Here is a 27,890-nt window from a genome sequence, read left to right on the forward strand (position 1 = left end):
AGACCCACAGTGTAAAACAAATACTGTGTGTTTGTGCAGGAACTGGGAACCAGCCTCCAATTTTTGCCCAGTATGAGTATCTCCATCTTAGATGATTCCCTGCTAGTGTTCCTGGGTTTACTAAATGTTATTCCATCAATGTAATTTTCTGTTAACCAAAGATAGAAGAATATTCGAAGAGAGGTGTCATGTTGAGACTAAAAACTAAAAGGCAGAATCGTGTCTGAATTTTTCTGATGAAAACCTTCAAGTCCAAACACCACTGCAAAGCTACACATCTCTAGCAAGCAAGTGTAGCCTCATGGCTGTCAAAAGGCATTTGTTTTTCAAGGTTATTTTACATCTCCTGTATGTCAGTAGAGAAAATGAATGTTGCAGAGTAGTCTTTGTTGTACCATAAACTCTTCAAAGCTTACAGATAATTTTATCCTTTTTGCAAAAAATGTCTAACTGTGTAAAATAATATTATGTACACAGCTGCTTAAGTCTCTTAAGATTTCCACTCACATTCTCATTGCCACTCTCAAATTTTTCAGTTTCTGTTACTCGGCAAAGTATGTCCATTCAACAATCATGTCATTGTTTGTTTGATATTCTGGTAGTATCTACAGGGCTAGAAGGTTTGAACTGATTTCTTATGGAATAGCCGACAACACCAATTTCCAAATCACTTTAAGTCTAAATGACACAAGAGGCACACTTTCAACACTTGCCTGAAGTACAACAGTACTTCTTTATAGCTTTCCCTCTATATTATAGCTGTTCCTACCCTATAAATTACACGCAACTCCCAGATAGAGTTCTTCCTGCTCGTAATCTGCGTGAGTGCCCTACTTATGTCCCTTTGAAGAAGACTTTCAGCTTTGACTTGATGGGCACTATAGAGCCAACGCGTAACCCCAAACACCAACTGCTTCCTGTATGCAAAGACGCACCTCAGTGCCCAAGCCTTTAGTTATCTTATTGACAGTTTCCTTTGATGTCAGTCCTGGAAGTGCCACCTCCAAACACTGAGCAGTGCCTCACTCTGCATACCTCTGTCCCTCATGGAGTAGCAGTGGCACTACCAAAACAACATTATAAGAAATGTCACAGAGATGCCATTTTGCCAGTTAGGTGATGTAAGGTCCTTAAAAAACTACATTGGATGGCTTCTTAATCCAACACAATTGAATTTTGCCTCAGTGTGGCAAGTACAAGTTTGTAGAGAAATACACTATGGTTTTATTCTTGTAAATATACACATAGCCCAGATTGCTTTGGTTCAGTGCAATTTTCAGCAGAAAATTAAACAATAAAACAGTTGTCTGATGTGCACTTGCAGGTCTCCAGACAGTAGGAATATTCAGAGTTGGAAGCTCAAAAAAGAGAGTAAGACAGGTAAGTGGATATGGATACTCTTTTCCCTCATCAGCTATGGTACAAACAAACCTGATTTCTTTCTGTTAAGTGATTTCCCTCCCCATCTGTCAACTGGTAAAATTCAGGCTTTCTGGGTCAGTGACTTTATTGTTTTTTTGATGGCGCATAACAGGCCATTTCTAGTCATCTTTTACATCTGGTGAAATCCTTGTCAGGTTCCTAGAAGGTTAACAGTCTCTATATGTTTTGCTCTGCAGAAGTAGCACAGGGTTGGAGATCCAAATAGACTACAGTGATGAAATTTTCCAAAGGTTACACTGTAGGGAAAAAAAAATCTTGGCTGCTAGTTTCATCTCAGAAACAGCTGAAGCTCCCAAAGTAAACCCAAACTGTAAATCTTTTTTTGAAAACTAACAGTATGAGAAAATATGCAAGTACAGAGCAATCTCTTCGACCCTCAAAATGCTGCTCCCAAATATCACCTTTCTTTTACCCCTGTTAAACTTGAAGGTCAGAGCAGACCCATCCAAGGCCTAGTCTCAGCCAACTGTTGTAAAAGCAAAGATAGTGTACAATTGGGTTCCCGAGACAAAGTCAGAAGTGGGTGTTTCCTCAGCCCTAGATATTGCATTGTTATTCCCAGAAGCTGGGAATACATGTTGAATTAGAGCAGGAGAGAAGAGTGCTTAATGGTTGCATGATGCTTAGGGAGGGGATAAAAAGTCACAGGAAAATATCCCTGCCAGGAAGTACAAGACCAAAAAGATCAAATAGAAAAAAAGCAAAAGAAAGCTTGACTTCATCTGATCCCAGAAATAATAATTCTTTGTTGCAAAAACTATACAAAGTTTGGCACTCTGGAAAGTTACCTTGAATAGCTAAACTGGCTTGATTCTGGCTGGTAGGACAGTATAGCCTACCGATTTGTAGCTTCTTCTCTAGCAGTTTCCATTGCTGAGTGGCTGGTGTAACACAGAGCTAAAAACTTTCATAGTCTGAAGAGGCACTTGTTAGATCAACACTAAACTAGATAAAGTATTGAAAAGTAAGTTGCCTGTCATTTGCATTACCAGCTCAATGTCAAAACATATATTATCATTCAGGGGTGAGTACAACTACATCATACCTCTGGGGAAAAAGCAGAGGGCTTGTATCATTTACTTGTAAACTAAGCCTTACTTTGAACATCAGTGACTCACCAGTTTCTCATTTACTGTGTTTTCAGAAGCTGAGGAAATAAAGAGATTTGGGTATTTATGTATTCTATTACGTGGACTAATTTATTGAACTAGGTGAACTAATATATTTCATTAAACAACATGGAAGCATCAGCTTGGCCTTTGCAGTTACGATAATAAATGCTGTCAACATGAACACATGGGAAAGTCTGGATTCAATTAAAATTCCACTCATTTTCTGAACCGTGGAAAGCCAAACCCAGTACTCAGATTTTGGTGTGCTTTTGCAGCTGTTCATTAGTTTTTCTTGTGTAGAAAGTAGGCAGAATTTTGTTTCCCTTCCTCCCCCAGTTAGAAAATGTCCTATTTCAACTGTAGTTTGTTGCAGTATATTCATAAGTGAGTAAATGCATGTGCCAGTGGGGTTTTTGGTTGGTGAGCAGGAAGAGAAAATCTAGAACAGGTGCATCTATTTACAAACCTCCTTCACATGGGTGTAGGACAAAGATTCCTGAGCTAGTGTTGACTCAAGGTGGTAGGTCTGATACATCGGAGTGCCAGGTACCAGCTTGTGCACAGAAACTGTACAGATGCTTGAGCAGAGCATCATTGCCGAGCTTAGGGTGGGCAGCCCTCTATGATAGGCCTGGTGACTTGGTGGCAGCTCTGCAGGCAAAGCAGCTGCCAGACCCTGAGGTTGAAGAGCGACATGGCTAGAGCTCTGCTCTCCCATCCCCTCTCCCAGCATGAGTGTCCTCAGCTCTCACATCTTAAGCTCTGGTGGATGCTGTAGTTCACCTGGTGTATTTTCCAAAAGTCTGAAAGTATTCTCTGTGAATGAAGTCTGAGAGACCTAAAGTTTAAACTTAGAAATGTAGAGTTTTTAACAGCCGTGTTACCTGAGCCTGAAATGTGTCCATGTTTCACCAATGATTATCTGATACTGTGCTAATTAGGATATCTCTGTAGGCCTCACAGGATATCAGATCAGAAGTGCAATACTCAAGACTGTAACAGCAATTTATGATTTAGCTATTTGGGAAGTCTGAATTCCTGATAAAATGCTAATCTGTTTCCTCGACTGCTTTTGGGCAGTAAGTGCAAAAGCAATCTTCTGGATAGAGGTAATTTATGGTCCTCCGCAGGGATGTTCCACATTTGCCACCAGTTGGAAGAGTAGAATTGAACTGGGAATAAAATCCCCAGGTTGGCACTGGAAAATATTTGGCCACAATCAGCAGGGGGAAGCGTAATACTAGATAAAGAACAAGTTCTGGTCTTCATAGCGTAATTATTCATTATTGGTAATGACTGACATTAATAATGTTAAAAGTAGTCTTAATAAATTAGAAAGGAGGCTGTAGTTTTTATAGAATACCTTTCACACCCATTATGAAAGCACAATTTCAGCTGAAAACACAGGGTTTTCTACTCCTCCACACTATACACACTCAAGATAGATTTGCCTGTGATCAAGATTTGCCACAGATTATCACAGACACATAGTTTGCTTGTGACTTACCTTCTTTCTTCTTGGTATGTCTGTAATAATCCGGGTAAAGAAAGCTGATAGCTCAAATTTCATCTTGTTTAGTAAGATTCAGATATAATTACTTTTTGAGAAGATAGATGTGAGATCATGATACCTCATAATATTAGCAAAGATACGAAATTTTCCTAGGAAATGGTTTTAAAACATCTTGACTATTTTCAAAATGAAAAGAGAATAAAAGGTGGAGCTCTCAGTGTGAAGAAAGTGTTGCGCTCTTGGTGCTGGGAAATCTCTCCAGAAAGGCAGGCTTTTTTTTTTTTGTAAGGCATACTGGATGTGGGAGAGGGATTTCTTCTGCCATTTGGGAAGTGTGATGCCTTTGAATTACACAGAATTTGTCTGAGGACTGTAGCTGGGAAAAAAAAAAAGTGATACCTCATAACAGTATTAGCTTGCTGTTTATTAATTCCCTAATGATCATCACTTAGTGAATGCAACTAAATTAGGAAGGCAGAACAAGATGTGTGTGGACAAATGCCGTGAAGTGAACCTGGCTGCTTACTGCTTATGCTTAAATCACAAAAGAAACGTGAGTTTGGTGGATATGAACATTGTCGTCTTATTAAAGTTTTTGTACAAAACCGTAAATGTTATAAAATGCAATTTTGGTCTTTCTGGTCCTAAAATCTAGGGATAATGCAAGAAAGGGGGTATAAGAAAGCCTTTCTTGCAGTTTTCCTTATTATCCATGGTTTCTGCCTTTGATATTAATCTTACATTTCTGCAAAAATTATATTTACTTGGGCACATTTTTTCATAAGAGTGCCATATATTAGCTGGAAAGAAAGAATTGTATTTTATTGCTGTCTGGTACACACCTTAAGTTGTGTATCATGGAGTAAGCAATTAGACATGCATTATACCTTTGACCTTACCAAAAACTAGTCATGTCCAATCTGGAAAGTGAAAATGAGTAAATCCACATCTTAAAAGATTTACCGTGTTGGGATGTACTAATTGGGACAATATGTGACCGTGGTTTTGTGTCATGATCTTTTTCAGTTACGTGAAGAGTTTGACCGGGGCATAGATGTTGTATTAGACGAAGAGCACAGCATTCACGATGTTGCTGCTTTGTTAAAGGAATTTCTGCGTGACATGCCTGACCCGCTTCTCACCAGAGAACTTTATACACCTTTCATCAACACTCTCTGTGAGCTCTACAGCGTCTTGATTTACCAATTTTCAAAAGCTTACCTGTTTGAATTCTTTGATCTCTACTAACCGTATTCTTTTTTTCTGTGCATTTAATACTCTAGCCTTGATTTGCTCCAAATATTTGTGTAGTATAAATTTGCTGAGGTCTTTCCTTGTTTTTCATACTGTGTAAGTATAGCCCAGAAAACTAGAACAGCAAAGATTTCACTTTTTGCATTTGTATATAGGATGTGATTCATGCTTTCCATTAAATCCTGACCCTGGTTATTGCTTCAGCAGTAGCAGATGACAGACTTCCATTTGAATCCCGGTATCTTAGCACCATTTATGCTTTTAATTTTTCGATCTGTTCACTGACCAAAATTCCAGTCTGGCTTTAAAAGTTCAAGTTTCATCATAGTTAATGGCCCTCAAAGCCATCATATTAAGTATTCCCAAATGTGTTGCCTAAGACCTGAGTGCAGACCCTTGCAGGTTTGGGAGAATGTAAAGTTGGACGCTTCAAGTTTAAGCTGCTGCTTTGTATGTGTTCTTCAGATTCTTTCTAGCCCTCATGTCTGAGATCCCGCCTCTGTCCCATCTTTGTCACTGCCTACCATTGCATTTTAGATGGTTAAAGTGATGGTGGTTGCAGAACGTCCTTTATATCTCTAGTTGCTTTTCCAGTCTCCCAGTCCCTCTTCAAGACGTGAAATTATAAGAAAACTCATTTAAAATGGCTAAAGCATAAATGTGACTGGAAATGCTTCCCAACGGTGCCCTGTATATACTAGTAGTTATACCTAAATGAATGCAGTAAGTAGAAAATGAAGCAGAATTTTTGTGTCCAGTGACACTGATGGAGTGTGCAACATGGATTTTGCTCTCTTATAGGCTGAGAAGAGATCCTATGAGCAAAAAGATGACCAACCAAGACAAAAATGCCATAACAGTATTTGTTACACTTTTGATATTTCCTTAGAGTTTTCTGACATTATAAGGAAAATAATCTTTAAACAAAGCTATTCTTGCACCTTCCTTTGGGCTGGGAACAGTATATGTATTCTGCTTTTAGGTTAATTGGAGTGATTTTCTTAGAATGTATTTTTTTTCCCCTCTTAGTATTAGAGCCAGATGAACAGCTAAGCACCTTACAGCTTCTCATTTATCTTCTACCTCCCTGTAACTGCGATACCCTACACCGGCTGCTGCAGTTCCTCGCCACAGTGGCTGGCCATGCAGAAGACACCACCGACAAAGATGGCCAAGAGGTAAGTCCTGGTCACTTGTGTCCTTTGACTTCCCTTGATTCATAATCTGAAAAGAGATCTTTAAAGCTGTGAAACAAACACGAAGGTGGCATACCCCTGAAAGATGGGAGAGATTTCATATTCTTGCCTGTACATGTGCCATTTAGTTGTTTACTATGTTTTTAGGGCTGTGAAAGATTAATTTTTATATGACTTAATTGGTAAAGCATCTACTACTTCCTTTGGGAGATTCACAGCATAATCAACCTTGTTGTTAAGAACATCTAACGTTATGCATCCATTCCCCCTGCCCCTTATTTTGTTGTATTCTATGGAAAATATACTCACATAGAAAAGTGTAAGGCATTCAAGAGTATGCTTTTCAATTCTCTTTTCATTCTCTGATGTTGCTTTCTTATATGATCTTTGGACACAGCAGTTCACTTCTTGGTTCCCTTAGCTTCCTTGTGTGCACTGGCTAGTGAGGAATAAAAAATAAAGAACAGGAACTCCCAGCTGTGTCCTTGCAACTGACAGACCTAATCACTACTTGGAGTCAGGGTCCATCTTTGCCTGTTTTCATTCTGGCCTCCTTACTGTTGCATTCTGGACCAAAATCCGTGGAGAAGTCGGAGTGCACCCACCCCACAGAGACAAGAACACCCATAGCCGGTGACTGAGCTGTACTTCTGAGCAGTCACACGTGCGCATCTGCACTGTTCTCACTAGAGAAGATCTGAAAATCCAGGCTTCCCATTTTCTACCAGGAAAATGCTTGAACTAGTAGGGTGGGCTGCTCTGCAAAAGGTGGCAACTCTGTTAACTTTGAATGATGCAGATACAGTCTGTCACTGCTTGACAAAATTGTACCAGTTTATCTGTGGGAAGGACTTCCCTGTCCTCTGAACTGTAGCAGAGACTATTTCTGAGGTTACCTCTGAGACTCTTCTGAAACTCCTAGAGAATTTTGTCTTCCAGATGGAAAACCCTGCTGACTTCTGTCAAATTTGGACACCTTCTGCAGTTGGCTGGTTTTAACAATTGGCACTTTGAGATGAGTTTTGCTAAATTTCTGCCTCAAGTCGTAACTTGCCAATGTGCTGTATGTGACTTCAATGCCTATTTCACTTTTAAATCCACTTTAAATGCTATGATTTTTGTCCTCAGCAGGGAGTTGATAAAAAACTACACCACTATGATGAAAAGTATTTAAAAAGAGCAGCCTGTAACAGTTTTACTGTGCTTAAAAACATGTATAAGTCAGCTAAGGTTGTGGTCCCCCTGGTCCTGCAAAGAGTTCTCTGTTGATTCAGGAATTTACCCAAGAGGATCTTATTGCAGGACTAGAGGATGCTGCTTAAGAGAGTTGGTTTGGCCCAACAGTTGTATTAAAGGCATTTTCATTCCCCTTAACAGTACATCAGCTCTGCTACAGGTATTTTGGCAAGGCAAATTTATGTAAACTATCTTGGCAGTATTGTAAGCATCAGGAATAGTATGTGCAATTGGATACCTTTTATAGATTACACAGTATTCTGCTCACAATTATTTAAGCTATTTATCAGTAATTAAGTGAATAAAAGCATATAGGGCAAGAGAAGGTATTTTATCAGACTGTTTGCTATCACTGGAAGGAAAACAGCCAAGCTTTGACACACAGGCCCTCTTCACAATTTCTTTCAAAAGCCCTTCTCTCTCGAAGATGAAGATGAGTGACTAACTTTATTAAAATTACCCATTCAGTTATTTCAGTGGATATGTTTACAACATTTTTTAAGGGATACCCTGAGGCTGCCCTTAAGAAGAGACTTCTTGTTTGTACAAACAGCCTGCACATGCATGTCCAGGCACAGCCAGAGGCTGTCCCTGGCACACTCAAAGCACTTTGTGCCTGTGCATCCTTGGTGGCTCAGTACTCTGACTGTTTAAAAAGCAGGTCACCCAAAAAACAGCCAGGTGCATGGTGGTGCACAAATAAGGGAGTGTGCTGTACTCACAGTCGTGATGGGATGAGTCTTTAAACAAAGAGCCAACATGTTTGTTATGACTGCCCATGCACCTACTTAGTGCAGATGTCTTTCCAAGATTACACGCTGGTCCCACCAATAAAAGGAAAAGCTCTTTTTACTGTCATCTCTATGCTGTCTAGTTGAGCTCTGTAAAAAATAAACCAAGTGCAGTCAGTTGTAACTTTGACTAGAGTATTCAGTAAATGACCAGCTACAAAAAAAAATTAAAATACTACCTTTGAAAAGGTTCATTTTGTAACAATCATTTCTTAAAATGCTATTTTTACTACCTCTTTTTGGTGACTCTTTCTGTCCTTTTTAAAAATTGATTAGCTCAAATGTAACTGAAACAAATGAAAAATAACTCTCATTATATTTTTTTTGTTCTTTAAAAAAGCCTGCAAGAAATACTGGGTTAACAGCTGAAATTCACTTACGGTCTTATATAGTCAAACTGCTGGCATTTTCTTCTGCATTCCCAGAATAGCAACCAAGTGGAGACGTAGAGAAGAAGCACATGACCCCTGCTGTTCTCTCTGATAAAATAATAGGAGGGGAAAAAGTAGTCTAATCACAAATATGACAATGAAAATTCTGATTTAATAACCTACATGACATATTTTTCAGATAATTTCTGTCTAGTGTAGTATGTATTCCTAGCCTTCTTCCAAAATCAGATTACTGTTGCTTATTTGAGCACAGTGTTATAAAAGTAGGAAAAAAGCAACAAAACAAAAAAATCCACCCAACAAATAAACATTTGGCATGTCCTAGGAAACAAGCAAAAGGACAGAAAAATAGTGATAAAAATAATGAGCATGCTTCTTAATTATCTAAACTGTTTAAACATGGAAAAGTGTGTCTTTCCTCACTGTATCTGTTTCACATCATGAGTGCTACTTGAGAAAGCATCTGCCAAATCGAGAGAGAGAGAGAGGGAGTGTTTGGGGGGGGTGGGGGGGTGGTGTAGATGTGTGAGACCCCACCTCATTTATATTCTGTTTTCTAGATTACTGGGAACAAAATGACATCACTCAACCTGGCTACCATCTTTGGCCCTAACTTGTTGCACAAGCAGAAATCTACAGACAAAGAATTCTCAGTTCAGAGCTCAGCTCGAGCTGAAGAGAGTACTGCTATCATAGCTGTCGTACAAAAGATGATTGAAAACTATGAAGCTCTTTTCATGGTAGGTGGACGTTTCTTCACGTTACTCCAATACATTTTTAAGTTAAATGCAGAACTACCTAGTTGGTGTTAAAGTAGAATAGGATGAAATGAACTGTGCAAGCTGCATTAAATTAGGGTCAATTATTGGTAGAAAAAGTAGTCTTCTATCAAGGAGAATGCTTTGCAGTAAGCAATAGTATTAAAAATGTGTACTTATATTACCTGGAATGGTTTCTATGTAGATAAAAGAGTATCTTCCTTAGAAGATTTCTGTCAGTGGAAATGATGGGGTTGGCTATTCAGTTGCATACCAAACAATGCACCAGCACTGCCCATTAGTTTTGAAGACAAGACTGAAAATGACCTTTCACCTCTCAGTTTTGGTAGTCAGGGAGTCAATTTTTCTGCAGGGAGTAGGAGATCCTTGGTTAATTTAAGGAACAGCCTCCTCTACCAAAGACTTTCTTGTTGGTTGGGTGAGGGGTAGGCACAAAGCTTTCTCATTTGTCAGTTGGATAAGAGGAGTAAAGCATATATCTGTGCAGTTCCTGAGTTCCTTTCTGTTCTCTTGCTGAAGAAGGAAGTTCTTCATAAAAGGGATGGTGACCATGGACTTGGACACATTGTTTACTTAAGAAGCAGCTTAGTTAAATCACATTCCTCATGCCTAGCAGTTACCTGGACAGTTCGTTCTGTGGCTTTACCTTTTCCTCTTTTTGTCTACAGAATTATAGGTCAGCTCAGTAGAACTTGTGCTTGAGAGAGCCCTGCTCTGGGGTAGCAGAAGCCAGTCAGACCTAGTGGTGGGCACTATCCTGTCTTCATTTTAGTAGGCATATATGTCTTAAGAAACCCAGTAGCCTTGAAAAGGTGAAAATGGCTTTGGTTGTTGTGTCTTGAAACTAAGCAGTGCTGTGTGTTGCACTGAGATCGGTTCGCAAAGCAAGAGAAAGAACATTCTGGAAACCTCCTTTAGTGCTCCAGCAAAGCTGGGTGCTGGGTACCTTGATGGGAGAAGATAGACAAGCCTGGACTGTGGACATGTGGGATTGATGGCCCCATAGCACTGTCAGGGGAAGGTGTCTACCAGATTTCAACAGGGAGGAGAGCATGAGAAAGCAGTCACGAGTCCTGCCTATCAGTCTTAGCCTCAGATGAACTTCTTTGTGGTTTTCTGTCTTTTCCCTCACACTGTATTGCCTTTCATTACATCCTTTGCTTTATTTTTATTCTTGTTCCAGTGAGACACTCAGCAATCTTTTTTCTTTTTTTTTTTTTTTTTTTTTTTAATGCTTTTCACAGTTTGGGGAAACTTTAGGTACTATTTTTCCTTCCACAGCAGGAAAAGAAGTGACAGAACTGCACTCTTGTGCAAAGGTCTGCTGGCCCAGAGTGTAGATGGCACTTAAAATAATACTTGAATAAGAATACTTGCAATACTTGAAGTTTTCTTATTGTTTCTCTTTAAGAACATTTTACAGCACAGCCACATCGCAGTACATAATACTTAGGCACACATTCCGACTTTTTGATGTAGAAACGGTGGGGCTTAGGGTTAGACTAACCTACATATGGTCTCTTTTAATTGTGATGGATTTATTCCTTTATCTCTTCAGTGCTTGCATTTTCATCTGCAGGTTAAACAAAGTGTGGGGGGAAAAAAAGGGAGTTTTCTTTTGTTTTCCAGAGTAGCTTTTCAGATTGTGGAGGAGCATTAGAATCAGATTTCAAAATCAGAGGCTAGCTGCATGTGAGAGAAAGACAAACCTATCTCGGGTGCTCTCCTGAAAGCTGCAATACATTGATGTGAAATTTATAGAAATGTTGTAACAGCTGAGCATCTCTGGGTGCTTTCACTCTTCCCATTGCCATAGTTAACAAACAACATGGCAAGTTCTGCGTGTTTTCTGAAGTTATGTCTAGACTCACACGTGATACTTGATCTGTAGGATTGTGTCAAATTGCTCATAGTTGGTGTTTCATAAAGCTTCTACCAGTGTTTACTTCTGTCTTTTTCATGTTTTCAGCAGCAGCACAGAGAGACTCTTTGTATTATGAAGATAATTAGCCCAGTGCATCATTTGGTATTAGATGTATTGAAAGGAAAAGACTTGTACATCTAATTGTAATAAAGCTCTGATCATTTGAAATCAGGCAGCAGGAGGTCATTTTCCAAACCTACAGGAGTGGGGCCAAACCAGAACTGCTGTTTATACTTGACATTTATGGTACTTACAAAAAGAAAAACATCTGGACTTGAGCATTCAGCTACAGCTATAACATACAGTGTATTGCTGCTAAGGTGTTTTTGTGTTTGGTTTATTTTTTTATCTGTTACTTTTGTATATGGGGCGGTTATAAAACTCTGATTGGCTTCAACACTGAAACTGGAACAACATTTGTGAAATAAAACCTAGGAAACCAGGATGTGTTGTGGCACCCGGACCACAGTATCAGAATGACTCTGATGTATTGGTGGGTCAGGAGGTTCTGTTTGTCAGAACAACCCAGGATACTGAGGACTGTTTTTATTACGTAATTATCATTGACATCAGTAACATGCAAACATGTGGATTTCATATGGAAGATGGATTCTGACCTTGCTTCATTAATGTTAAGAATGTTAAGGCCTTTCATATCTAATTCTTACCCATTTCAGTGAGTCTTAGGGATGCATTAAAACGTTTTACGGGAATGTACGAAGGACTGTTCTTTGCCAGTCTCTGAACTATGCCCAGCAGCTGAATGTGGGGAGGCACAACTCAACCACACTTTGTCTCATTGGTTTTGACTTGTCATGCAGGATGGAGAAGAGCATCTTCGTCATGCATTTTCATTTCCTAGTGCCCAAATCCAGCACTGCTGCAAAGAAGCACTACGAAGTGTCTGAAATTTCTTATTTTTACTGTTAGAGGCTACTGTGGCTCCCCACTGAGGAGACAGTCACACGCTGCCTCTCTGTGCCACATCAGTAGCCAGGGACAGCTCAAAGGAGACACTTAAGTGTCCTTCCACCTTTCTGTGTCTCAGTAGCTGTGACTCTTATGTAGCACCCAGCCCCAAAATCTCAGAATGTCTCCTACTCTACTGCAGTCCTGACAACCCCAGAGCCCTCTGATCCATCCCAGTGTGTGCTCAACAGCTGTTATTTCAGCAGTGCCTTGGCTTCCCTTCTGTCCCTGAATTTCAAGTTCTCACCTACCTACTCAGCCAGAACTGCCAGTTAAACAATTAATTCAATAAGTTATTGCAGCTCTGTAACATCTTCCTGAGATACCAATATAGTAGTTTTCTATAAATGTAAGTTTATAATCACATGCATATCATTTCTACACTTGCAAGTTAGTTAACTAAACTGAAGTAAATTGCTACACAGGAGGAATATGTATACCCAATATATATCTAGCAAGGAGACCATCAGCACAAACCCAGTTGAAGGATCATAGATTAATATATTATTTACTCAGATAAAAATCCTGTAAGTCAACAGAACGGTTAAGTTTGGGTTTCACAGATGCTTTCAGTTGGAATTGAACTTCCTGTTGGACCTTTTTCAGATTCATTTTTATGGAATGAAAGAATGATGGTTTTTTTATAATGGAAAATATTTTTATTTTTCTGACAGAGTCCTCTCAGGAGATTCTTACAAGTTTATCAACTGGATATAAAACTGAATAGCAAGTTAGAGAAAGACGTGGATTCTTCTTTACCCTCAAACTTTATCTGGAGTTTATTCTACTGTATAGGAAGGCTGTCTAAATGGAGAAATTATAGCATACCAGGTTTCAAAAAATGTATTCCTATAAAGAGAAGATAATTTATTTAAAGACTAGTATATCAGTGACCATTAATAAGATATTTTTCCAGCTTAGAGACTAAATACAATTTTTAAAAAAGGAATATGTGGTCACACAAGTTTTTGATAGAGAGTTTGGATAAATTTGAATTAAATGATGCATATCTTCATTTATTTTCAAATTATTTCCTTTTTTAAAGAAATATGCCTTTTCAGTAACTTGACTCCCTAAATACCTCCCAAACTGAGGTATTCCCCTGAGGGAATCTATTAGTAATTCTACTCCTATTTCCCAGGAAATGTCAGGGAAAACAAATGGCCCGTGCAGTGTGACCTGAAGGTCAAGAGATTCAGGCTCTGAGAAATTGCATCCAGAAGCATATTGCACAGTTGATGACTTGCTGAGATTGTCTTGCCTCCAGTTCCATCCATCATGAGTGAACCTGGACTGTTAGTTTAAGTTTCTCAGATGGTTTCATCTGTCTCAGTGCTTTGAAGGTTGAGTTGAATGTTCCACTGTCATGTGGACAAATTCACTTAAGGATTGGTGAGACCCATATAAAATGCAGTTGGAAGCACTTGGGCGGGTTTTGGAGTGCCATTCCTGCTACTGGCCCAGGAGATGTTGCTGTATCCTGCAGCAGCTGAAGCTATCAAGTGTTTTGAAGGTTCATCTCCATATAAAGTGCACTAGAGAGAGTTAGCAAATCAGAAGGCCATTCTCCAAAGAAGATGACACAAATTCTGGATGAGCTTGTTGCTACTACCTGACATCCAGAGTGGCTGGAGATCAAACAGGACCCACTTGTAAACTTGAGTTATGGACAGATGAACTCTCTAATTACTCAAGTTCTCACTGAGCATGAGCAGGAATTTAAATGCTTCTAGATCCCAGGATTTGACCATATGGTGGATACTTGAACATTAAATGTTTATAAGGCTTCATTTGGAAACATATTGACTTTTGGCAGGTCTCACTGAAATGAAGCGGTTGAAGAACTTCATAGATAGAACGGTTGCCACGAAATTTCCATATGATGAGGACATAAATAAGTCAAATGCCACAGAATATATGATGAAACATTCTCCTTCCTGTGTAATTACATTTCACATTGTTTCTAGAAGAAGTACAGCCACTCAGAACGGAAATTTGTAAATGTCTCCAGATCTTTGAATGGGGATGTAAGATGAGGACCTTAAACTGGAGCTTTTGAGATTGAGATACATGATTAGTCCCACCTTTACCAGATATAATATCCAACTGGATACCAATGGGTTATTCAACAGTGATCAGCCTTTGACATTGTACAAAGTGGTCTTTAGTCCTACTTCACCTGTTGTTACGTGAAACTTGTCTTTTAAGTGGAAGCTTCTGAATATTTATATACTCTTTGTAAATGTACTTGTACTTGGTCTTTTAGATTAAGCATAGTACCAAAATCAATATATGTGAAAGAATATTAGTCTCCAAGTAAGTATTTTTTGCTGTCTTCATAGGTTTCCCCTGACCTACAGAATGAAGTGCTTATAAGCCTGTTAGAGACTGACCCAGATGTTGTGGACTATTTGTTGAGGAGGAAAGCTTCCCAGTCATCGTGAGTAATCTGTTTTTTCATCATCCCTGTTTCTGCTGGGAATTTCTATCTCCCACTGGAAGTGTTCAAAAGGTTCTAGTTTTCCACAGCTCTTCTGCACTGTCTACAGTGGAGTAGAAATAACTTCCCCATTACACAGACTCTGCCAAAGAAATTATGACTCTTGTACAGCATTTTCTAAAGACAAATCTTGTTTCCTGATCCAGAGGAAAGATTGTGTTCTGCTGCAGAGAACAGAATGACATGTACATAAAAATATTCAGTGCACTATTATCTGACAGGATGTATTCTAGTGATCTGCTGGTTCATGTCTTGGGTTTGTTGTAGTCTTCAGTAACAGGAGGAGTGTATTACACTATCCTTGAAACACACCCTAGAGTGCCTTAACACAGTCACAGCTAGCCATTTGACCAGTTTGTTGTTCTTTTCCTATTGTATACACATAAGACATAGTAAACAAGTCAACTGCCGCAACAGCAGGTTTATGGAGACTCTTTGGATATTATTTAATTGTATGCTTTGTGAAAGATATGAAGAGAAAAAAAATCACACTGGTCACTATTGCAGTTATGATACATAACATATTCTAACTTTGTGTATGGTGTATATATGCCTACACCCATGTGCCTTAACGCTGTGAGTTTCTACATTTGGATTAACAGGATTCCTGGCTTTCTCATGGGACACACAGTCATTGCCTTTATTCTAGTGAATCCCAACATGTCAGACCCCAAAATCACAAAATTTGACAAGCTTGCTTTAAGTAATTTTTAAAAGGTTTCCTAGACTCTAAACTCTCTGGGACAGATTGGACTTTGTCTTCCTGTGTGTGTAGAAAGTGCCTAGTGAATTCAGAATACAATTAAAATTGAATTTGTACAGACAGCCAAGATTTTTGTTCTCTCCCTCTGAACATTGTATAGTTGGAGGTAATGTACTAGTGTGCCTGGCTTTAGAGGAAGAGGTGTAAAAGAAATAGTATAATTAACACATGGGGGGAAAAGCTTTCTTTAATTATAAAAGCTAAAAGCAAAAATACATGCAGAATATATCATGTGTTGTAAAGGATTTTATGAGTTTGTTGACTTAACTACATGAACACATAACATGCAGTAGCAAATTACCACAGACGATCTGATTTATGGTGATTGTCTCTGTGTGTTTTCTTAGTGTACCACAGACATGAAATAATTTCAGTTAGTTTATGTCTGACTGACAAGTAACCATGTGTATATTTAGATCACAATAAATGCAGGATAACTAGAGGTACATTAGCTGTCTCTTACTCGTTTCACATTTGCCATGAGCCAAGACCATGATTAGGAGAGGCACTGCAAATCACACAACATATGGTAAAGTCTGTAGAGACTTCTTTCTATAAGCCCTTAGTTTGGAATGATCATATTATTTCTAACTCAATCTAATAAAAACCTTCATGCTGGATTTCATCATCTATATACTATAAAGACATAAAATTGTATCTCACATGTGGCATAAATTTCTCACAAATCATTCTGGATGTTAGATCCTGTTTCCTTTAAGTTAATTGACCTTCCCTTGAGCTTCCTTACTTTTCAGCCACCATGCACAGCTACAGGAGAAAATGGATCTTTTGTGCAAAGCTGGTCACAACTGACAAAAAGGGTTTTGTAAGAAAAGGTTGCAAAACCAAATAGGAACATACACCTACACTAGTACCAATTTACTGTATTTTCAGTAATGGACAGATGCAGTATCACTGAGATAGGAAAAAATTACTATCTGTCATTTTTCTTCTACTCTGCTATCATGTAAGTGATTTATTCTTAATGTTAATGAGATATGTTTTCACTGTGATTGCAACTTCTTGATTAAGATATCCAGGCAATTAGAGGGAATGTTGCATAGGGTTACTGCTAGGAGTGTGATGCTCTTAAGAGATTAATCTATTTCAGAATATAATCTCAATTTTGAGGCTACGTATTTGTTGGTTATTTTTCTTGTAAGAAATGTGAGGCAGCAGACAACAAGGAGATGTTTGTGTTGATTTGATAAAAATGAGCCTCCAAAATACATCCTTACTACTCTTAGAAATTTCCTGGTCATGTACTCAAGATCCAAATTTGATTCTGTGGAACAGAAGACTTTACATATTCTTGAGACAATTGTCATCAGAAAAGTTAGTTGGCTGCATAGCGTAGAGTATGGAATCAACTTCAAGACTTTAACGTCATATTACTTGCTCTGAAGGTCCTGCTTCTGCAATTGCCCTCACATCTCTGCTTTTGATGGCATTACAAATGCTTTCTTGGCTCAGATCTAACAGAGAAACCAATCTCTTTTCCTCCCCAGAGGAGGACAAATCAGATGTTTCTCATCTTTCTGTTCTCTTAAGAGCTGAGCATTGTAAATGGTGTGTCAGGGAGTTTATGGAAGTCATTCATGGTAAAGCACTAATTACCATAGGCAGCAATTATGAAGTGTGCTTTTGTGGATGATTTCCCAACTGTTTTGTATGTTGACTTGATGACAGTGGATTTGGGGGTTTCCAGCTGTAAGATGGAGCATCTTTAAACTAACACAGAAATAAAATCTGTTTCTTATGATTATTTATTGCTTATCATGGTTGGTAGTCCTTTTAGAGTAAATGAGTTTCAAAGTTATAGAATTTTTGAATGTTTTTGGATGGTGATGGTGGGTTTTAATCCATCCTAACCTGTGGCACAAAGATGAAGCCATACAATAGGCCATACAGTATGCGTAAATGCTGTTTTCAAAGCTGCAGAGGCTCCCTGAATCATTGAGTCCTCTACCCTGTTACAGTAGCAACCACATCATAATCCTGTAATAATCTGTTTTGTTGGTGACACCTGTGTTGCTCAAATATGTGTGGAAATTACTACTGCATGCTGCCAAGCCATCACACTTGGTATGATTTGCCTCTTGAATGATGTAATTGTTTTCCCACTGAGAAACTTTAAGGTATAACAGAAAAAGTTTTGTGCCAAAACCAGAAAGGGATTTCCAGTTTTTATGACCCTGATGCCAGCAGAAAAGTAGGAATATCCCTAGTAGAAGGGATTCCCAAGTGGATTTCGGTGGATAACATCAATTCAGGATGCCAGTTAAAATGGAAAGCCCAAGACTCCTTCATAGCGCAGTTGATTTTTGTTTTGGAATATGAAATAGTGTTTTTGAACACGTGGCATAGGTTCCTTCTGTAGCTTTCAAATCTTTCAGTCTGCGCATAACCACTTTTTAAATCTTTTCCTTAACATAGTTCATAACCACTAGAAAATACTTTGCTTGCTTTCACATTTCTCATATTTGATAGTACCTAATCTTCTATTAGTCTTTGTGGAGACCATGATCTGCCCTTATTCATAGACTGCATATAGGCGAGCGGACATCTCGTGCAGTATTTACATTTGCCTCCCAATTTAGTTTTTCCCCAGAGTGTGGGTAGAGAATCTCACAGCTATCCAGGGGAAGATGAATTTTTAATTTTAGTAAACATCCACTTTCTACTGAACTCAAACTGTAAAGGAAACAGATGCAGAAGTTTTGTTTTAGGGAATATGTGAGAATTCATTCTTTACTTGTAAAGATGTGAGCCAAAGTCTTTTGCAAGTTGTGTTTTGTTCATGAAGAGCATGATAAAGCTGCAAATGTATGAGATCAATTTCCAACTTTATGCAATCCATTTTGATGGTTTCTTGTAGTAAAGCTGACAGAGTCCACAGGCATTTTCTTTGATTTTTAAAACTATTTTTTCTAAACAAATTTGGAAGTGATATTTTATATATATATATATAATTGCATGGGCTTACTAGGAGAAACTGTAAATGAGTTTAGAAACTTGAACATTTGGATCTTTCCAAAGACTTGACAGTTTCCATTCAAGTAAATTTTTATCAGAAGCTCTGTCTTGAGAAGAGATAGACTATAACAGATCATTCAAGGTAAGACATGCAATCAGTGTTTCACAAAACTCAAGTTTATGTTGCCACGTTCTTTCATCTCCATTTCCCTTTCCCCTATTCCTTGTGTTACCTTGCCATGACTAAGTGGTGGTATACCTCTCTCTTTGCCCTGTGCAACATTGTTAAGTTTTGATCCTGCAAAGATTTACATGCAGTAGGCCTTACTCGTGTCACCGTTAGTGCCAAGTATCTCTGTATGCTAGCAGGGTGAGGCTCAGATGGCATTCAGTTGAGAAAGCTGGTCATAGGAAACCTACTGATACCAACGTCTCTTCCCTTTTCTCTCAGGTCTTTCTGGTTCTTCTAAAATTCCCAAGACATTGCTTAAATCTCATCTTAACTCACACTCACTGCACAAGCTTTTTTAGAATTTAAGAGGGCAGAAAGAAAGGAGTAAGGGGGGAAAAAAAAGAGAAAAAAGATTTTTGATAGAATGGTACATACTTAAAAGACAGTAACTGTTCAGTGCGTGGCTGTTTATAGATTAATTTATGTTGGACTCATCTTCAGATGAGAAGTTAAGATGGGAAGTTACATAATTGAGGCATGATTTAATTTTTTCTTTTTTTTTTTAATGACTCCCAGCATTACCATACCAACCACACTGGGAAGCTTGGGACAGTGCTACTTTGCCAAATGGCAGCTCTGATTTTTTGAGTTGGCCCCAGTTAAGGTTCACAATCAGTTCAGTGATGGATTTGTTGCTGGGAGTTACTGGGCAGTAAACTTAGTTAATCCATTCCCAACACTTTATGTTTGCTTTTCTACTGGAAAAAAAAATGGAATATTGAATAACATAATAGTCATGATGTTGAGTGTATATATTTTATGTTTTGGGACATGCAATATGTAAATCAGCCAGGAAAAAAGGCCAACAGCTTGAAAGTGATGTTAAGTTTTGTCATTATTTCTGCATTAATATTTAGTGTGCTGTGGCTAGCCTGTCTTACCACTTTAGACTGTGTTTTCTTTATTTTTTTCTTCAGTTTTATTTCATTTGTCTGGAAAGAAGGTTATTATTCCATAACAAGTAATGTGCTTTGGCTCAGTTCAAGCTTTTTGGATTTGACTCTGAGAAGGGCTGACCATTTTCAGTACACATTTACAAGAATGAGCCTCTGTCATGTCACATTCATTTACAGCAGATATTAATGTGAGTTCCCTGAGAGAAGTGACCAAGAAGAAAAGCAAAAGATAAGCATGTAAGAAACAAAGATCAAGGTGCAGAGAAATGAAAAATGAGTAATAGAAATATAAATTAGGGAGGACCGATAGGGGAAAAGTTATGTTTGTTTACAGAGTAATTCTGCATATTCTTTGAGAGGTTCAGTGACTCACAGACTGCCTCCTGTCTGAGTAGTAAACTGCAACAGTTCAAGAAATGTCCCTCAATGTTCCCAACACACTTTAAAAATGAGAATTGTCTCTCTGAGCCTTGGCTACACTTAGGTGGGTGTTGTGTTTGCCTTTTTTTGTCAAAATTAAATGCAGGCCATGCTGTTGGTGGTGTAAAGGTGAAAGGGTAAAAAAAGTTGTAGAAGTTATCAGCAGAGCCAGTTGTTTGCTGCCCCCATCAGAAGTATGGTAGATACATCTGCTTGTCCCCTGTAGAATATTTACCTTCTGATGTCTGTAGAAAAGGATCCTTCTCACAGCGAGAGGTGAGCTGTGGTTTTGGTTTCTCTGGCTGTGCAGTACTTCAGAATGGAATAAGTGATTTTAGCATCAAACAGATTTACTGTTGCAACAGGCTAAATTGTCAAGGTAACATAAGGAATTGATTCACTATTTGATTTCCTGTGGTGAACTGTACTGTTGTGTGGTTTTTGTTGTTTTTTCTTGACAGCAACATCTTTTGATTTTTAGTGGCCTCTGCTGGCCACTTCATGGCAAAAGTTTTACTCATGGAAAATTCATTTCTGTACTGCTTCTGAAGTGTTTTCATTTCAGCAGCTGTGATCATAGTTGTGTATTTGATTTTATTTGTATGATGTCAGACTGCACCCATAGCTGTGAACATAAAGCGTTTTTCATTAACAGTGGTTTGTTTATTAAAATTTCTCAGGAGCCCTGAGATGCTGCGGTCAGAAGGTTCCTATTCCACAGGAGGAAGACATTCTTCCACAGACTCCAACAAAGCTTCAAGCGGCGATGTTTCCCCTTACGACAACAATTCCCCCGTGCTGTCTGAGCGCTCTCTGATGGCAATGCAAGAAGAAGTTGCCCGCAGCCCAGATAAGCTGTACAAGGTACCTGAACAGTACACGCTGGTTGGACATTTGCAGCCTAAGACAAAGGAGAATTCTTCTGCATCACAGGCTGGAAAAGGTAGAGTACATCCTGCTCATGTTTCTCCTCCTCAGTGACTAATGGGGGTTTCTGAAATACTTGAAAAGTGTCGGGTTTGTATTATTAGCTACCAGGGTTAGAGGAGCAATAGTGTAAATAACCTTACAAAAAATAACTGACCAACATCCTTTTTTTGTGTTGAGCCCAAAGGGTCAGGGATGCTCTTCGTATGGCATTTCTCAAAACTTGGAGCTATTACTTAGGAAGATAGAACTATGTATGTCCTGCTTTTCGGCCTGCCTGTGACAGCATGGTAAAGACTGATTTCTAGTCCTGCTCCATAGGACTGTAATACCTACAAGGGTATGGTCTGGACTCTGGAAAAAGCTGAGACTTTAAGACATTAAGCTACAAATTTTCTCCAATTGAAAAGAATGACCTCAACACCCTCTCACTGGAGAACACAGCTGAGCTGCACAGCTTTACATCTGCTACCAATTACACACCTAGCAATACTAGTGCAGGGATCCATAATTTCCATAGCTATCTAGGGAGTGCACACCTGAATAATTTATTCTGTAAAGAACTGTGGTTTAAACTGATAGCTCACCAGTACGTCAAGATGCTTTTCATTTAAAAATATTTTAAAAAAAAATTTCATTCATGAAATGCATATTTAGCAAGCCAAACTTTAAGAACTTTCAGTGCTTAGGGATGCAGATAACTGTTTGGTGGTATTTTAAAAACCGTTTCATTTCAGAGGTACTGGTTAGGTACTTAATTTCCTTTGGAATTAATGGGATTTAGTCTATTATCTCAACTATATGCTTTATAAATGCCAATGGGCATTTATCTTCCGTATTCAGCACCTAAATCTCTGAATAGGTTTCAAAATTTGGTCAGATTTCTAGTAAGTTATGAACCGGAAATTACATGAGGTTTTATCATATTGACCGTCTTTTGGACTTTAGTATGCATCATGATGGTACTGGACCATGACAAATTAGGAAATTCCTTTACTGCCAAATGGAATCAGAAAAAGGCATGAAATAGTTATAATCAGGCACAATGCCTGATGCACGTAGTTCATTAAATCTCCATTCTGTGACCGCACTTCTTTGCAAGGCCCAAGTGATGCTGCAGGTTGATAGAGCATGCCCTACCGTAACCTCTGGGCTGGGGCTGCCTGTGAGGGAGCTTCACCATTCTTTCCTGTAAAAAGCACATGAACTACCTTCTGTTGACCAAATCCTCCTGTTCTTGTGGAAATTCTCCGACTGACTTTGGTAAGGCAGAGGACTTAAGGGAAATTCCACTCTCTCAGCAAACTTGGGCATCCTGCCCGTACAGAGCTTAAGGAATTAATTACAGGATCTGAGCCTGAAACAACAAGTAACCGCGAACAAATACATTTGAGATGTTTGTGTTAGGTGCAGGGTAAGTCAGATGCTAGTATATGTTAACATCTCTGATACCTTACTTAAGGTTTTACCATTCCATTTGTATGTTTCTAAATAAATAATGGCTTTAAGAGGATCAATTCATCATCTTCTTCCTGCTCTTCCTGCTATTTAGATGTTTCCGAAGATCATTTTGATATCTGGGGCACCTGGCATTCCACACTGAAAAGTGGCTGCAAAGATCCAGCAATGACAGGTCAGTTATTTCTCAAGTTTTAAGCCCAAATCTAGCAAAGAGATAAACAATTCCCTGGTTTTGAGAAATCACAGTGAAACCAGTAGGAGAATTCACATTGTCCAGAGTTGGACTTTCAAAAAATATCTGTTCAATAAAATACAGAGAAGCGCAGTGGTTATACAAATGTGGTGACATTTCAAACTGTGGTGACATTTCAAACTGTCACAAGATAATTTTAAAAGTCGCTTTAAAATTACTCCAAAAAGTAGTTTTGTATTCTTCTAAAAGTCATTGGAAGGTGGACGCCCGGTGGGCATTTGAGAGCGGCTGCCGCAGTGGCACAAGCACAGGCGGTGAGGTTGGCAACCCTGCTTGCTGACCCTGGCATGGCCCTGGCAAGTCCCTGACCTGTCCTGCCTTTGTTTTTCTCCCATCTGCACCCACTCACAGAGAAACTGTGAGACTAAAACACCCCCTGCTTTTCAAGATTTGAAAGATGTTAAGTGCTGCAAAGCTTTATGTCAGAGCAAAGTATTAAAGAGTCACTGGGTAATACATTAGATGTGGTTCAGATAGATGTAGGGCTGCTGCTCTGTGTCCCCAGATTCGGCCAGTGGTGAAGCTGATAACACCTCCAGTCGCACAGCCTGATGAGAAAAAGCCCCCATGCCTCTTCTACAGTGTGATGCAGGGGAAAAGCAGTAACTTGTTAAATACCACGTAAATGATTATGCAGGCTGATGTTGTCTTTCTGACTCTGGCCCCCAGGTTCTTATGGGAACATTTATGAAAGCAGCTTGCTGCGACCCGGACAGTGCTCTCTTTCCCAGGGGAACCTCGCCATGTATTCTCCTCGGTGTCAGGGCAGCTCCTCTGAGCTGGACACCAGCAGGCAGGTCATGCGAAGGAGCCAGACGACTGCTGCCCTTCCCGAGTGTCGGCTTCATCCCACGGTGTCTCGGGTGTGCAGTAACCCGCAAATTGAAGTCGACAGTAGGAGTTCAGACCTGTCACACTCAAAGTCAGAGCAGCACTTGACTTTAAGCAGTGTGGAGGACCTCAGTGAGCGTGACTCAAATGCGGGTTGTTCGCAAAGTACAGCCAAACCTTCCTACAGAAAAGAGCGGCCACCACCCCCTTACCCAGGCCCAGCAAAAACAAGCTCCGTGTTGTCACAACGATCGAGTGTTTCTTCAACGTTGCACTCTCTGTGGAGACTTCAACGCCAAGAGAAAAGTTCAGGGACCAGAGCAGCTGGAGGACCACCAGCCAAAGCCCCTGACCAGGCCACCTCCAGGCAGGAGCGGCCGGCCCCACACACCCAAGCGGGTCACATCTACTCGGCGGCACCTCACAGTCAGAACAGTAAAAATGTTTCAGAGGCGGACTGGCATGATTGGCAACGGGATAGGTGGCAAATTTGGGAGCTATTATCAGCTGATAACCCCGATGCCCTCCCAGAAACCCTTGTATGATCGGACTCTGCAGAACTGCCACTCATACCCTATGCCTCCATCTCATAGGAAAACAGCAGTGACGTTGGAAAATGGGGAGGGCTTGTTTGTTTTATACCAACTGAATTGCATATACTTTTTTATAATTTTGTTCACTTTAATTTCTTAACAGCACTGTCAAGCAGTCCATTTACAAATACAGTATGTTCCTGTTTTTCAGCAAGCTTTTGAGAAGAAACGATGAAAATTTTAGTCTAATAACTTTGTACGCATACACTGTGTATAAGATAAAACTGTTGCTTTGAGGTTGCTAAAAATGTATTTATATATCTGCAGTTTTGATGATTGTATATTCTGTAATGGGTACTGTATGATAATCATATATTATGTTTTCATATACAGATGTCAATCAGTCATGACTGCTTTTTTTAAAAATCACTGCACTTACATTACCGTGATATGCATTGGAATTCTATAGAAAGTGCACAAGCTGGTTTCTGTGCTTATATAAAAAAAACCTGTTAAAGGGGGAAGTTGTCCTTCTTTCCACTGCCTATTGAAAAACACTAAAATAGAGTGGAACATGAAAAGCCATATATTTTATAAGGGTAGTAGTGAGCTTAGAGGGGAAGATACCAAATATTTTTTTCTTATAAATATATTTGCAAACAAAATTAAAATTTGATACAAGATTGTAAAAATATTTTTTTAGATTCTGGTAGGAAGCAGCTCAGAGAATCAGCTAAGAGCAAGGCCGTGCCTAAACCAACTAAGGATGTAGTGCAAAGGTCTGCCCTCCCATTCTAGAGGAAAACCAATGTTATGTATACAGGATATAATATATATTTATAAATGTATGATTTTATGTATTGTTCTAAAACAATAAACTGGAATCCAAATTTTAGAAAACCAAACCCAATAAATTGAGGTGTATAACAACTGAGAAAGAATATGGCTTTTCCTTTGAAATAACAAAGCTTCAGCATTAGCAAACAGACATACGAAAGGGAATCACACAGAGTTTCAGAAGTGAACATGACATTTGGAGAAGTTCACAGCTGAATTTCTATAAATATTGTGCCAAAGTCTGGGTCAATAGTACTTCTTCAATGACTGTATGTTGCATTTTTAACTGTTGCTGTTTTATACACGTTCTGGTGTTTTTAAATTGCAAAATTGTTTATAGCCAGCAGGTGGCAATGTACTTCAGTATTCTAGAGAAAATTCTTTTTATCACTTGATAAGGGAAAGTGTATCATATCAAAGAATTTTATAAAACATATTAGTCTTAATTTTAATGAAGTTGAAGACTTATTCAGTGACGTTGTCTAAGTTCTATCTTGTGCCATAGTGATGGAATAAAAAGCTAAGCAAAACAATGAGCATATTTTTTGCTCCTTTTTTTGAAGTAAGGTTTATTTAAAAATTGTTGTGTTTTTATTGCATTCCTGATTATCTATGTAAAAAAAAATAAATCTAAAAGGCTTAGGAACTTAAGGACCACTTTCAAATATGACTCAAATATCCAAGATCCAAGGTTTTACTTGAATTTTAGGCTTGAAATCCATCCTATAGTCTGTCCATCATATCTCCATTTCCCAAGTAAAGTTATAGGATAAAAGCACCGACCCAAGTAGAAATGGGCAGGATTTGGCCTTTGACTGTTGTAGCAGTGTCAGCCTGGCTGGGTCTTTTTATGAATACTGCATTCAGAACAAATCTCAGCTCTTTTCTGGTGGTTGCAAGGCTTTTCCAAATACCATCTTGATACAAGACTTGATAGGAAAAGGTTCTTGCATGTAGCTTATTACATGTAGCTCTGTGCAAATTTATTACCAAAAAAACCCCACCCCAGATTAAAAAGATAGTGGAATATAAGGAAGGACAAAAACAAGCTCTCACAAGCAATCCTCATTATTTGATCTTGTCTGAATATTATCCGAGGCTTGATACAGTTTTACTACAGGGAATTAAAGCTCCCTAATAGTCCTCAAAACCAGACATAGTGTAAATACTGCTGCAGAAGATACTCTATTCACTAGATGTCCATCTCTTCATTATAAATCCCTTTCTAAATACAGAAGCACCTGCAATTTTTAACATTTTTAGTGAAAGATGTCTAATGATTACTAAGCCTCATAAAGAGCTTGCTTTTTGCCAGTACCTCTCTCTGTATATATGTGTATATTACCATCTGTATGGAATTTATGCAAGAACAGAGAACAAAAAACAAGACCACTGCTAGAGGACAACCTTGTCTGCACACATTTCAATATACAGTTGCTTGGAGGAAGAGAGAGAATAAATTCCAATGAATTAAAGTAACACTTGCCAATATTACATCATTTCTGTCTGTTGTTTTCATTTGAACAGGACAGAACAAAATTATCACAAGCAGGTTAACGATGTAGTAATTTTTATTTGTACCTCTTTCCAGGCTTAAATCAGTGACAGATAATTTCTTTTGATGGATTTTTACATTTCACAAGAAACATAGCCGTGAAAAGTTGTTTCTGGTTTTATATTAGCTGATAGATCTGTGTAAGCTATTCCATTTTAGAACTATGCAACATTTTTCTTCCTATGACACATGCTCTTGTACAGCCATGATATTCCTCTTATGGGGAAAGTCTGTAGTGTGGGGATATCAAAGTCTTTTCTCTGACTCTCCCTTGGGAGCAGGATTGCTGTCGTAGCAAAAGGGTCACGGGCCTCTGCTTTAGTGATGAGTGTAGTAGAGGAGGTCTCCTCCGGAGGTCTCAAGGCCTCAGGGCAAACTCCTGCAGTTAAGTTCCCTCCCATTGCTTTCTGTCGCACCACAGTAGTTCATACCCAGGATTAAAAAAACCCACCTCTTTCCCCAGATGCCCTGCATTACCTCTTCTCAGGGGGTGTCTCCCAGCTGTGAGGAAGGGTGTGCTGCACTTGCAGGTGAGCCTAGGAGAGGTGAGATGTGGGTGCCTCACGGATGGGGTGCCTGCAGGTTGCCCATGGGGCAGGGGTTGCTCTTCTGCCTTCCGTTGAAGAAACAAAAAAATGAGAGGCATCAATGCAGCTCTAGATACAAGCCAAATGTGGTGGAGAACCTCTGAGCCGAGGAGAAAAAAGGAAAACCTCAGACTTTAAAATATTACTTTAAAAATTACTGTTGCTGACATCTTTTAAAGCAAGATGCTGTTACTCAGTTGACTCACTCATTCCAAGACCATGCTCCACTGTTGAGGGGTAAGTTGCACCTTATCCCTGTTCCCCAGCCTCCTATCCCATCCTTTACATGAGCTCTTGGAGTGGTGGGAGGAATCCCCAGGCTTGTTGCTCTGGCTGAAACTTGCCCTGTACAAGGAGCACATAAAATTCAGGTAGCTCAGTGGCTTTGACAAGTGGTAGGCAGAGGGGAGGAGAAAGGACAGGGTCAGAGATGGGGGTGAGGAGGAGGGTGGGACTGGCCACCCCCTCCAGCAGTAGCCTCTAGTTAGCCCTGTTTAAGCTACTCATGCA

The 27,890-nt window shown here is 39.2% G+C and overlaps 1 protein-coding gene across 5 annotated transcripts in view; it reads left to right on the plus strand.

The window, feature by feature from the left end:
- ARHGAP6 (Rho GTPase activating protein 6) overlaps positions 1-25,774 on the plus strand; it is a 332,594-nt gene extending 306,820 nt beyond the window's left edge. For all 5 annotated transcript variants that reach the window (XM_074858816.1, XM_074858820.1, XM_074858818.1 and 2 more), the window contains 8 exons: positions 1,325-1,380; positions 5,095-5,245; positions 6,352-6,500; positions 9,498-9,677; positions 14,952-15,049; positions 21,077-21,339; positions 22,876-22,956; positions 23,707-25,774. In XM_074858816.1, coding sequence (XP_074714917.1) covers positions 1,325-1,380; positions 5,095-5,245; positions 6,352-6,500; positions 9,498-9,677; positions 14,952-15,049; positions 21,077-21,339; positions 22,876-22,956; positions 23,707-24,413 — 1,685 coding nt within the window. In that variant the 3' untranslated portion in view covers positions 24,414-25,774. The remainder of the gene's footprint in view (positions 1-1,324; positions 1,381-5,094; positions 5,246-6,351; positions 6,501-9,497; positions 9,678-14,951; positions 15,050-21,076; positions 21,340-22,875; positions 22,957-23,706) is intronic.
- The last annotated feature ends 2,116 nt before the right edge of the window (positions 25,775-27,890 follow it).

Source organism: Strix uralensis, chromosome 2 (genome assembly GCF_047716275.1).
Source record: "Strix uralensis isolate ZFMK-TIS-50842 chromosome 2, bStrUra1, whole genome shotgun sequence".
NCBI classification, from domain to species: Eukaryota; Metazoa; Chordata; class Aves; order Strigiformes; family Strigidae; genus Strix; species Strix uralensis.